General features: G+C 43.9%; 1 protein-coding gene across 3 annotated transcripts in view; it reads left to right on the top strand.

Moving 5' to 3' along the window:
* The window catches only part of PANK2 (pantothenate kinase 2), a 186611-nt gene extending 177971 nt beyond the window's left edge, over window positions 1–8640 (top strand). Inside the window, exons 17-23 of one of the 3 annotated variants that reach the window (XM_086783647.1) lie at window positions 5520–5666; window positions 5781–5945; window positions 6031–6114; window positions 6235–6441; window positions 6546–6617; window positions 6727–6870; window positions 8099–8640. In XM_086783647.1, the coding sequence (XP_086639773.1) occupies window positions 5520–5666; window positions 5781–5945; window positions 6031–6114; window positions 6235–6441; window positions 6546–6617; window positions 6727–6852 (801 nt within the window). In that variant the 3' untranslated portion in view covers window positions 6853–6870; window positions 8099–8640. Of the gene's footprint in view, window positions 1–5519; window positions 5667–5780; window positions 5946–6030; window positions 6115–6234; window positions 6442–6545; window positions 6618–6726; window positions 7497–8098 lie in introns of those variants that run through there. The other 2 variants (XM_086783648.1, XM_086783646.1) reach the window with 2 other exon arrangements.
* Window positions 8641–13044: the final 4404 nt, after the last annotated feature.

Here is a 13044-nt window from a genome sequence, read left to right as displayed (position 1 = left end):
CATCAGAGTCTGAAGCTGAGTCGAGGGCGAAGCAAAAAAAAAAACGGAGGGTCCTGCAAGAACCGAGCTGCACAAAAAAGGCGGAGCGGGGAGGGGAAGAGGGGGAAGGGCGGAAGACAAGAGGGGGAGGGGTGGAAGACAGAGGGGAAGGGGCGGAAGGCAGAGGGGGGCAGAAAAACAGAGGGAGAGGGGCGGAAGGCAGAGGCGTAGAAAAAAAGGGGGGCAGCGGGGAACGAAAAGGGGGGGGGCGGGGAAAAGCGCGAAAGGGGGGGGAGGGCGGGGGCAGGCAGGAGGGGCGGGATGCAGAAGAAGGGGGGGGAGTGGGGGGGCGCGAAGGAGACGGGGCAAGCGGGCAGGGGGCGACGGGCGCAAAAGGGAGGGCGGGGGGCGCGAGAAGCACAGGGGCGCGGAGGGGGGGGGTGCGAGTAGGCGGGGAGAGGCAGTCACGAGGGCGGGGAGGAGGGGTGCGAGCAAGCGGCAACTCGAGCAGAGGGGGGGGGGTGGGGGGGAAGCTTCAGCGACACCTCATTGATCTTTCTTTGGATTCAGGACACAGTTCTTCCTCTTGCAGTGTGATGTTCTTTGATTACCATAATACTTTCGCTTGAGGAAACTTTTGAATTGTTAAATCTTATTCCCGAACAGATTTTCGAGATTGTCCCACACATGATTGGCGGTTTTGTCAAAGTCGACGTGATTAATGAGATTGTCAACAAGTCCTAGACCGATGTGAGCCAGTGCTCAATCGTTCTTCTCTGTCCGGTGGAGGCAGAGTGGAGCACATGAATGAAGAGAGAGCCAGGTTAATGTTGAGCAGCATCAATGGCAAGGGAGGATGACGATGACCAGTGCTCAATCGTTCTTCTCTGTCCGGTGGAGGCAGAGTGGAGCACATGAATGAAGAGAGAGCCAGGTTAATGTTGAGCAGCATCAATGGCAAGGCGAGGTGGTGCAGCTGGTCTACCAGGCAGAATAGGCGCAGCGGCGGAAATGCCAGGGGTGGTGGTTGCCTCAGAACTCACTCCACTTGAAATTGACGGAGCGGCCAATGAGCTAGGCGGCAGTGGTGAGCCCAGCACTAGCGCCGCCTGAAAAGGGTGGCTGGCAGACGGTGCTCCATAGTGGCAGCAGCAAGGTAACCTTGCTTTGATGCCATTTGTAGGCCTTAGGGTTAGTAGACCATCAGCTATGGAGTTTCATGGACATCCATGGTGTGTGCAGAAGAGAGAGAGAGAGTGGCTGAAGCAAAACGCAAGTACTCCAAGGGCTGGATGAGACTAGTCTAGGGCTGAAGGCAAGGGTACTCCTAGGGCTGAGAAGGAAAGCTCTTAGCACACTGAAGACTGAATGAGGAACTAAGCCCTATGGAAGCCTATTTATACTAGATAGGGGTTGGTCAAGTTGGCTGGTCATAATTTAATAAACTTTATGTTTATAAATGACAATAAATGCTAAATAAATACCATAAAATATGGAAAAAACACCAGATAAATCCTAGTAAATTCCCTAAGGCTTCTGGGATGTTCTAAATGATGCACAGGCATATGAATGCATATTATGCAGGTTGGAGAGTGCTTTTTGATGCAAACCCTAAGGCTTCTACTGACTCTACATGCATGAATGATTCTCTCCAAGTGGGTTAAGGGACTTGACTGACTGATTGACATGCTAAGGCTGAGGAATGACCTACGTAGCTCGTGCCTGACTTATCCTGGACTAAGGATGTACAATGGGGTCACGGCGTACGACAAATATCATCCTACTAGGTTCTAATAATGTACAAATGTTGCACTGCTGATGATGAGCCAGTTTGTCACCATGCACTGAGTGCAAAGTGCATGTGACATTCCCTCCTGCTTAGCTTGGCGGCAGGTTCATGGCTTGCAAGTAGTCCGCCAACAACTGGGGTTACTCCTGGAAGAACTCCTTGTCTAGCCATACGGCTTCGTGGGTACCTCGATCTCGGAATTTCGTATAGAACTGACGTATCCGTCAATCGGAACCATGCTTCCATCGATGAAGAAGGATCTGCTCGGGCTCAATAACTTTTGCTTCGTCTACCACGTCTGGCTGCTGTTCATCTGAAACATCAAACACTTCTGGACCAACAGATGGTTTTAGCCAAGAAACATGGAAAACATCATGCATTGTCCAACTGGTAGGTAACTTTAACTTCATGGAGACATCACTTAACTTCTTAACTATTGGAAAAGGGCCACTTCAACTATAGAGAAACGTATCTATCTATCCATATGGATAGATAGATAAGAGCTGTTGGTCGAATAGAAAGGTGTGAAACACCTTCTCTTCTTTTTTTTCATGTGAAAAGATTCGACCCTCTCTTTATAAACCGTGAACGTTTCTTATTTATTTACTAAATATTCAACCTGGAGCGTTTTCTAACGCTACGGGATCCACAACACCATAATCTTGGGCTTCTTATGCTGATAGAAAAACGTCTCTTTCCGTGTCTTCAGAGATCATCCATAAAGGTTTGCCTGTTCTTTGTGCATAAACCCTAGTTATACAATCGCGGAGTTTTAATACTTCTGCTGCTTCCAAAACTATGGAATGAAAGCTTGGGACAATGTTTGCCCACTTGTTTCAATCTTTGGTTCATGATGCGCTGATAGACCCAATCCCCTTTCTTGAAGTGGATATCTCGTCTAAACTTACTTGCCTGTTTGTGAGCTGAATAATGGCCAGGCTCAAAATTTAGGGCCAAACTGGGTTGAGTACCAAACTCTGCGGAATCTACATACTGATCTTCTATGTCTTTTCCAGAGATGTTGAGAATGGTAGACTCCTGACTGGTCGGGATGCTGGTCTTTCTACTAAGAACATCTGCTACTGGGTTATGCTGACCAGGGATGTACTTGATCATTCCTCCAACCTGGTGGAAGAGCTGACCCTGTCTAGTGTGCTGAGCACTCCATTGGGCACTTGCATCGTCGGGAGCCCACTTAAGTGCTTGGTGGTCTGTGATGACTGTGAAAATGCGTCCATAAGGAACAGGTTTCAAATGTTTGCGAACTGGCGGCTGTTCTAGCTTGCCCATAAAAGTCTTGGAAAGACAAGAGGGAAACTTACTAGGAGGTTCTGCTAACTGTGGGATACTGGGTGGGAGATCATCCTTAAAAATGTCTGAATGAGAAAGGAGATCTGACAATTGAGGGACTGAAGATGATGAGACAGCGGTTATCGATGAGATAGAAGCTGTCTGAGCATAAATCAATGCTCCTTCTGCTCCCTTGCACATAGCTCGTCGGGCCTGGAGATGAGAAATCATAGGAACGCCAAGAATGCTCCTATCCCCCCGAATCATGACAGGCTCAGGAAAACCTTTAGAGATAATAAAGGCGTCCTGCTCCCAATTGGGAATAGGTTCATACTGACGAACTGGATTCCTAAGATCATGTCGCATCCCAAAAGAGGAGAGACAATGAAATCTCGCTGGAATGAGGTCTTTTGAACTTGAAAAGAAAACTGCTGTGCCTGTTGAGATATGTGGGTGCGGAGACCAGGTGTAAACCCGTCTACCGCCAAATGATAGGGCACTAAGGTACAGCTCATGTTGGTAGCGAACTGGGGAGAGATGGCGTCCTCAGAACTGCCCATGTCAAAAAGGATGATGAACTGTCGGTCCTTGGCAGAGCCATAAGCTTGGATTAGGCTTTTCTGTGTGGTTGTTGCCTCACCCTCCTGCTTAGCATCAAGTACCATGGATGGCATGGAATGCATAGAAGGTAAGAACCGCATTGGTGGTAGCAGGCGGGTCTCGAGGAGCGGGGATACTGCGGCAACTGTGGCAGAAGGCTCTTTGGAGGCTTGCTCCGCTTGCCTTTTTGGACAATCCTTCTTACTATGCCATGGGTATGACAGAAAAAACATCGGTTTTCTGACTGATATTGTCTTTGCTCCTCTGGAGGAAGATAGCCTCCAAGGATGCTTGATTGAGCCTTTTCCTTAGGGAGGCTTGGATTCCTTACCCCCTGAACTAGAGCTAGGACTGGTGTCTGTCTTAGTGTCTTTAGAAGATGAATTACCCTTCCCCTGTTGGGGTTTGGTACTGGACTGTGATGATTGCTTGGGCTTGCCTCCGTTCATCTTCATTTCTTCATTTTGAGCGAGAGTCAGAGCCTGGTCATATGGTTCAAAGTTACGAACTGTGAACCGAATGTTAGAGTCCAATCCATGAATGAATTGCTCCATCTTAGTTTGCGCTGATAGCCCTAAGTGCTATGCTAAAGTAATAACCTTTCAGGAAAACTGAAGCACTGGGGATCCGTTCTGTTTGAGTCCATAGAACTCATCTTTCAGACCGGTCATGTATTGGGGCGGGAGAAATCTGGTCTTCAAGTCATGGATAAAGATGTCCCAGTCAAAGGTTGTGACACCTGTGGCCTGGTCTGTATGAATACTAGACCAATGCGGCACCACCAAGTGACTGCCTCACCAGTGAGATGGGGAGCCGCTAAGTGGACTTTATGTTGGGGGTCTGTGATCCTAGCTAATGGAAAATGAGCATTAAACTGATGAATAAATTGATTAACTAATGAATGATCACACTTACCATCATACTTACTGAAGTTTGGTGGACTGCGAATGACGGTGGTTGATGCTGCTGCGGACTGCTGGCTAGTGACACCTATGACTGGGGAGACTAAGGAGAGCTGCTGAAACCTCAAGTGTATGGCCTCCTTTTCCCGTTGGTGCTCGAGTAACATACGTTCTCGATCAAGCTCACATTGGTGTTCCGGAGCGGCGAGTTCAGCCTGACGCCGGTCTTTGTCGATCCTGCGTTGGGCTTCCTCATAGTCCCGTCTTTCTGCTTTTTCTTCTTTCCTTCGGGCCTCATCCTCTCTCCTTTGTTGTTCCATTTGAAAGAAGAGGAAGATGTAGTCGGGTGTTGCTGGAGGCGGAGAAGGACATGCTGCTGCTGCCTCCAAGAGTTGGAGATGCTCCATGAGCAGCTGGTTTTGAGCTCTAAGAAGAGCTATGGTGTCTGCTGTAGGTGGAAGAACATGGTCTCCTTCGGGGGAGACGTCTTCCGGCTGATGAGTACTCTTTTTTGTAGACATGATGCTGAAGTCGGTGGTCGTGCCGGAAAATTGCTATTATTTTTTGACCCACGTCCAATCTAGACCTCATCCTACGTGTGAGCCCTCTAGGTTCCTACGTCCTCCTAAGCTTTAACTCTAATCCTGGGTCAGCACATGGCCCTAACTTCGGGTTACCCTAACCCTAGGCTGGTCGGGATGTAACAGGAGCATAGTTGAGATATATATATATATATATACCTAGATGAGATATAGCCTTACAACTAGAGTGTCCTTGAACTATTATAGGGTAAAGCATCGACTTGTAACATGACTTTGTGTCTTGATGTTTGAGACATTATTTTGTTGGGCAAGTAAGAGTGATGTGTGCTTCTCAAGAAGCAAGGTTCCTTTGTGGAATGGTTGTTTTCACCTTTTCAATCAACTGGTATAAATAATTGGTTCTTACTGACCATACAGGATGCGCGCTTACTTGCATTGATTGAGGGCGTACTCGCTGCAAACATTTTTGATTGGGGTTCAAGAGCTTGTGTGGAGCTTTACCACAGCGGAACGATAATTGAAATCTATCGAATGAGTCGCAAGAAAATGCGGCGACCATGGCGGGTATGAACTCGGGTCATAATAATAGGCAGAGATATGCAGATGTTAGATCAACCTGGGTGGGAAGGCTTGTAAGAAAGGTCTGGCATGCTGATTACATTAATCTTGTTTGCACAGGTTGATGACTTTGATGCTTTTCGAGCTAGGTGGCTAGGTTGTGAGGGGGACAAGGAGCCCCCTAAACCCCACAGAAGGGCTCTGCTTTTTGTTGACAATTCTGGTGCAGATGTTGTGCTTGGTATGTTGCCGTTAGCTCGGGAATTACTGAGACGTGGTACTGAGGTAAGGGTAGTAGGAATCCTCCCTTTAATAACCAAGTTCTTGCACATCTTTTAGCTTCATTAAGGGGTTTTTGCTTGATATGCAGGTGGTCTTGGTTGCCAACTCTCTCCCGGCTATCAATGATGTCACTGCTGGTGAGCTTCCAAGCTTGGTGGCTGCTGCAGCAAAGGTTGACGACTATGTCCACTCTTTAGAATTGATCTCCCAGGCTTTGGAAGTGTACATTCAAAATAGTAAACATGGCTTGTTTGAGATAATCAAACCATACGGTGTGTGATTATTTTTACAGCACTGTGATATATTAAGGAAGGCTGCTGAGATTGGAGGTCTGTTGTGGGATGCAATGGCCATAGACTCTGATGATGGTCTTGACATTCCAAGACATCAATCCTATGTGCCACCTTTGATGGTTGTGGAGAACGGATGTGGGAGTCCATGCATTGACTTCCGCCAAGTGAGCTCAGAACTATCAGAAATAGCTAAAGACGCTGACTTGGTAAGTGTGATCTTTGCTTCCTCGTTGCAAGCCTTTCGTGAGAGCCTTCCCATTTTCTCTAGAAGGGGCTCATGTTAATTTTGAGTGCGCGCGCGCACGTGCAGATCATCTTGGAAGGGATGGGTCGGGCTTTACACACCAATTACAATGCAAGGTTTACGAGCGAGTGTTTGAAGGTATTTCTTGAGCATTTTTTTCTTTGAAATTTTGAAGTTGGGAAGCGTGTGTTTTCCTGTGAGCAGTTTCTCATTGCTTTTATGTGTTTTCTTTTGGGTGCTTGATCAGCTTGCCATGATAAAAAATCAGCGTTTGGCAGAACGATTGGTCAACGGGGCCATATATGATTGTGTCTGTCGTTATGAACCATCACAGAAACAAGAATGTTCAGGCAGTGCGCGACCTCCCTCCTAAGAATTCCTTCTTTTTCTGGTACTACAAAATCAAATAAAAGTAATCAAAAGAAGCTCCCTTCGCATCACACAGGAGGGTACATATATATATATATATATATATATATATTAGCATTTTATATTTCGATATTGGGAAAAAAGGCTTCGTAAATGGTGAAAATGGAGACTTTGCTCCTCAGTCCCTCGGCAATTTTGTAGGTGTCAGTAGACCCATCCCGCAAAATGTCCAAGCAACTAAACTGAAATTTATGATCCATGTTACATGATCTGAATTGAAGAGCCATCTTCTCTCCAATCACCCCCTGTGATGGACCCCCGTCCCAACAATGAGTGCTCAGCGCAATGCCATGCAGGGATTACATCTCTTGACCATGCTCCTCCAGTCAAAGAACAAGGCATCTCGAGAAACATAGTACAAGAAGGATTCTAATACTGTAAAAGAATGAGTGTCCCTGCGCCATAGCCCATAGATAAACAGCGACGTTACGCATTTGAGTCTGAACTGTTAAGTTCATGCGCTAACATTGCAAATGTTGAGAACAAAGTCATACATTTTGTGCATTACTTACAGACGAACATTATCGAACACTACAATGTACTGCACAATAAACTATACTAGAAAATAATATAGAATAATGTTGTGCTCATGCCATAGTAGCATTCTTATGTAGAGAAGTCTATTGGGATCTCCCTTTACAAACCCATTACACCACCTCCTAGTGGCAGAGGCTATTCGTATCACATTCCCATATTGTTGTCACCCTCCGTCGTCGTCCTTTACTCCGATGAGTATAGAGTAACACGAAGAAGAAGATCATCATCACTCCCATACCAGCATGTAAGGCATTCCCTCTCTCAAAACCTAGCACACTACCACACACTAGTAGAGCTTGGAAGTGGGAAACAGAATATAGAAGAAGATAAGAATCCAGTCCTGCAAAATGGGATTTTCCCTTTTTCATTGCTCGAAATTGGCTTTTCTACATACCTCGGTATTTACACTTGGTCGCTCATGGATGAGTAGAGTGTTCATTGCTAGTAAAAAACACTTCTTAGCTAGGTATAAGACACTACTGGCTCACAAGATTGGCATTTAGAGTGTGGCTTTCCATTGTACACATATCAGGGAGCATAAGATGTGAAATTTAAAACGATCATTGCAACTCACTCCACAGGCTAAAATGAACGGCCATGTTAACTTACGGCTTTACTCTTTCTTGTACTTATCCTATCCTCTCGTGATGTAGGGTTGACATGGATGTTAAACAGATTTTGCACCTTATAAGCGTTATGGGGATCTACCACTTGAAGTAGTAAAAGGGTGTTTGATATATTTGTTAACCCATAGAATGGGGTTGATTGATATACAGGGCCTTTTGTATTCACAAACTGGTGTGCACGGCTCATAAATGGCCTACTGCTTAGTTGGGCTTGCAGGCTTGAAGAGGCTTTAAGCTCGGGAACAAGGAAAGTTCCCAACAACAAGCTGCATTGCTTTCCGTGAATGAGTAGAGTTCTAAGAGTAGTATGAACAATACCCTCAAATGTAAAACCGTATTGGTGCAAGTACTCCATTTTATTTGAACGTAAGCTAGAACTTGAGGCAAGTTTGTAGTCCCTCGTTCAGATTAAAGGCCATGCAATTTGGTGCTGGCCTTTTTGTGAATGTATGAAGTACTACTCTCACCAAGATTCTTATGAGATTGAAGGATCAAATGGTTGGCAATCGCTGATGCATCCAGTACTAATTTGTACTCTTCAATAAAATTTGACATCGTCTTTAGCATTAGGTGCTCTTTTGCGTATGATGATTGACTATTTTTTCCTCTTCTTAGGCCACCTTGATTAACATGTATGTCGGATGGATCGTTTTGTAATGCGGAGCCCTATATATATACATACCTTCTATTTTGGTATGCTTTAAGCTCCCATTTCTACCCCCTATGATCTCCTCCTCTTGTAATGTAATGGCAGGTTGCATGTATCCTCTTTCTTCCTACAGATGCCAGCTTGTCAGGAACCTTTTACAGAGAAACTTCTGGAACTTTTGAAGCCGTGTTTTGATTAGTCTCTTTGTCCTATCTTAAATGTCCCATTAAGGCCACTTTAGTAAGTTTGGAAAAATCGTAGTATTATTAATTTTGAGATTGGCTGTGTGATATTAGAATGATGAAGTAAATTTTATTTGCTAGATAAGGGAAAATAATAAATGTGTTTTCTCAATTATCTTCGACAATACCCTTTTACAAAGTAGGTTGAAGAGCTCTTTGATAAATATCTTTGATTTTGGTATTTATAAATCACCTTTTTCAAAAGTTGATAATCCATTTTTATAGCTACATCTTTTGGCTTTCCTCTACTAGTTTGAGGGCTCTCCTAAGGCTTCTTGCATATGGTCCTGGGGTATTATGATCCCCTATGGTGTTTTTTTGACCCTTGGCCACCCATGCTACGATGATGGAATCAACATCGTCGGAGCATGGCTTCTTGCATATGATCCTTGGGATTATGCTCCCTTGTGGTGTTTTTGACCCTTTGTCACCCATGCTTTGATGATATAATAATCATATTCCTGACAAATAAGATATTTCTTGCTACACATCCACTATTTATCCCAACGGCTTGTATACACATTCATCTCTCTCTCTCTCTCTCTCTCTCTCATCAAGCAACAACACCAAAAAATCAAGCTTGAAGTGAAGTCTACATGGAACTAGAGGTAGAGGAACTACATGGAACTAGAGGAAGGTTTTGACACCATGAGGATATTATGTTTTGTTTGATGTTTCATGATGTTGTATCAACTATTCTGGTGGTTTATATACACTTACTAATTCATGCAACTTAAGCCAAGCTATGATATTGGGAGTGGCCTATGTAGACCTTCATACATTAAGTACGCATCTTTAAATGCAACTTTCTAAGGCTCTCAAATTCCTAGAGATACTCTTCCGCTACATGGATTCTAGTCCTAGGGGTGCTCTTGGAGTCGACTCTTATAAGTGAAACATATAATTTGGGACTAAATTTATCCTTGTAATTTATGTTTTAGGGGTTCACTAAGACAATAGAATCCATATGGTTGAAGAGCACATCTAGGACTTGACTCGTAGAGTTACACTTCCAAGACATGAGTCCAAGTCGTACTATAAGAGAACTCTTACAACCTTAGTCGTAGAGCACCACTATGTATCGAGTTAAAGAGCACTCTTAGAACCTTAGTTCTAGAGCTCGAGTCAAAGAGAACCTCTAGGTACCTTGTATTCAAGTCCCAAAGCGCCTCTAGGGCTTGAGTTCATGACAATTACAAGACTAGAGATCAAGAGCACCTCAAGGACTTCACTCCAAGAGTAATTGTATTCCTTGAGTCCACAGTGTAGCTCTAGGACTTGATTTCTAATGCACTTCCATGACTTGAGTGCAAGAAAACGTCTTGAAGTCTAGGACTTAAGTCCAAAAGGAGCACCTCTTGGAACGAAGCCCAAGAGCTAACAGTAGCTCATTCTATCCCTCGAATTTGTGGTGCACCTCTAGGACTTGAGCTTGAGATAACATCTAAAAATTGAGGACGAGTCTAAGAGTACCTCTTGGAATTGAGTGTAGAAGCTGACAATAGCTAACTCTAGTTCTTGAGTCCAAGATGCAACTCTAGGATCTGATTCTAAAACAACTTACCAAACTTGAGACCATGTGGTAAATAGCACCTGTAGGACTTGACTGAGAGCACCTCTAGGATAAAAGTTGACACAAGCTAACTATAGCACTTCTAGTAGTTGGCCAAGAGCACCTCTAGGACTTGACCAATAGAACCTCTGGGAAAAAAGCTCACATAAGCTCACTATAGCACCTCTAGGACTTGACCAACGGCACCTCTAGGACAAAAGCTCGCACAAGGTAAGTATAGCCCCCTTGAGTCCTTGTCGGTGCAGGACTTGAGCGCTAGAGAACCTCTATTCCTTGAGTCCATGAGAACTCACAGGACTTGAGAGACCAAGAGCTGACTTGATCAAGATCACCTCAAGTACTCAACTCTTAATAGATTAATCTAGCTAATTTTATTCCTACAACTTGAGACGTAGAGCACCTCTAGGAATTGAGCCCAAGAAAATGTCTAGAAATCTTAGAAGAGAAAATATAGAACATGAGTCCTAGGGGTGAATCTAGAACTTGAGTCTATAACTCTTACCATGTGCACCTCTAGGAGTTAAGCCCTACAACACCTCTAGGACTTGAATATATATCTTTGAAGAGTAGCTCTAGGACATGTGTCATAGAGATAACTCTATTACATGCACCTTTAGGATAAGTCTTTGATCACCTCTAGGATTTGAGTCCAAGAGTACCTCTTGAAACTGAGTCAAAGGAGTTGACAATAGCTAACTCTAGCTTGTGAGGCCATGGTGCAATTCTAGGACTTGAATCCAAGAACTGGAGAGCATGGTGGAATAATATCTTTAGGACTTGATTCCAAGAATGTCTCTAGGACTTGAGACTAAGAGCACCTCTAGAACTTGAGTCTATATCTTAGAGGAGCAACTCTAAGATAGATTTGAGTCCTAGTGCTAACTCTACTAAGTCTACTAAATGCAGCTCTAGGACTTGATTCTATATCTTTGATGAGTCCTAGTAGAGACAAATCTACTACATGCGCACTTTAGGACATGATTCCTAGAGAACCTCTTGGCCACCTTTTGGAATTAAATCTAGTAGGTGATAGTAACGAATTTTAGCCCTTGAGTCCAAGGTGCACCTCTAGGACTTGAGTCCCCAAGGTGCAACTCACCAATATGGAGACCATGTGCTAGAATAGCATCTCTAGGACTTGATTCCAAGAGCATATCTATGACTTGAGTCTTAGAGCACCTCCAAGACCCAAGTACAAAAGTTGACACCACACACGCTAACTCTAGCCCATTTGGGTTCATGGCGTACCTCGACTCTAGGATATGAGTTTTGGAGTACCTCGAGGGCTTGAGTCCATGCCAACTTATATGAGACCAAGAGTTAACTTGACGAAGATCACCTCAAGGACCAAGTGCTAACTCTAGCTAGCTCTACCACACCATAAGGACGTGAGTCCTAGGGAACCTCTAGGACTTGAGTCCAAGACACTTTCTAGAACTACAGTGTATATCTTATAAAAACTCTAGGACTTAAGTCCTATAGCTTATTCAACCACATGCACCTATAGGACTTGAGTCGTAGAGTACCTCTAGGATTTGTGTCCAAGAGCATCTAGAACTTGAGCCTATATCTTATAAGAACAACTCTAGGACTTTAGTCCTGGGGCTAACTCTAGGACTTGAGTCCTAGATCTAACTCTACCGTATGCTTCTTTTGGACTTCAACCATAGAGAACACCTCTAGGACTTGATTTTTAGAGCTACCTCTAGCTAAATATACTCTTTGAGTCCATGGTGCAACTCTAGGTATTGAATTAGAGACAACCTACAAGACTCAACATGTGGTACAATAGCACCACGGACTTGAGTCCAAGAGGTTCATTAGAACTTGCCTCCAAAAGCATTTCTAGGACTTGAGTCCTTGGTGTATGCATGATGTTCCTCTAGGAGTTGAATCCTTGGTCCTTGGTGTATGGTGAACCTTTAAGACTTGAGTCCTTAGTGAATGGTGAATCGTGTACCTCTAGGACTTGAGTCCTAGAGAACCTTTAGGAGTTGAGTTCAAGATAACATCTAGATCTTGAGACTTCCATTGATGATAAACTTTAGAACTCGAGTACCATCTATCTAACTTTACTATATGCACCTATAGGAAAACATGGATCTAGGCTAGGCTATCGATCAAAACTAATCAACCACATAGTTAAGTGATTAAGATAACTTGAAGACTAAATAAAAGATGTAATTTAACAATGGATTAACTCAAAGAAAAAAACATAATCTCATTAATCAATCTCATCAAATGAACCAAGGATTATATGTTTTTATAGCTTTCAAGGATCCCTTATCCACACAAGATAGATGCACCGTTGTGCCATCCCTGTGTTAGTACTAATGCTCACATTCCATGTGCCACCTTGTGTTGCCTTTTTGACTATTGACTTCACCTTTTACAAGTAACCACACAAATCATCCTTTGATTTAGGACACTTAGTCTTTCTTCTTCCTTTCTAATATGCATGCTCTCCCCCTTTCTCTATTCATGTTCTACCCTAACATATTTTTATTTA

The sequence above is a fragment of the Cibotium barometz genome, chromosome 46 (assembly GCF_041138505.1).
Source record: "Cibotium barometz isolate CiBa-2024 chromosome 46, ASM4113850v1, whole genome shotgun sequence".
NCBI classification, from domain to species: domain Eukaryota; kingdom Viridiplantae; phylum Streptophyta; class Polypodiopsida; order Cyatheales; family Cibotiaceae; genus Cibotium; species Cibotium barometz.
The sequence above is the reverse complement of the archived record's forward strand: the minus strand, read 5'-3'. Positions and strand labels throughout refer to the sequence as shown.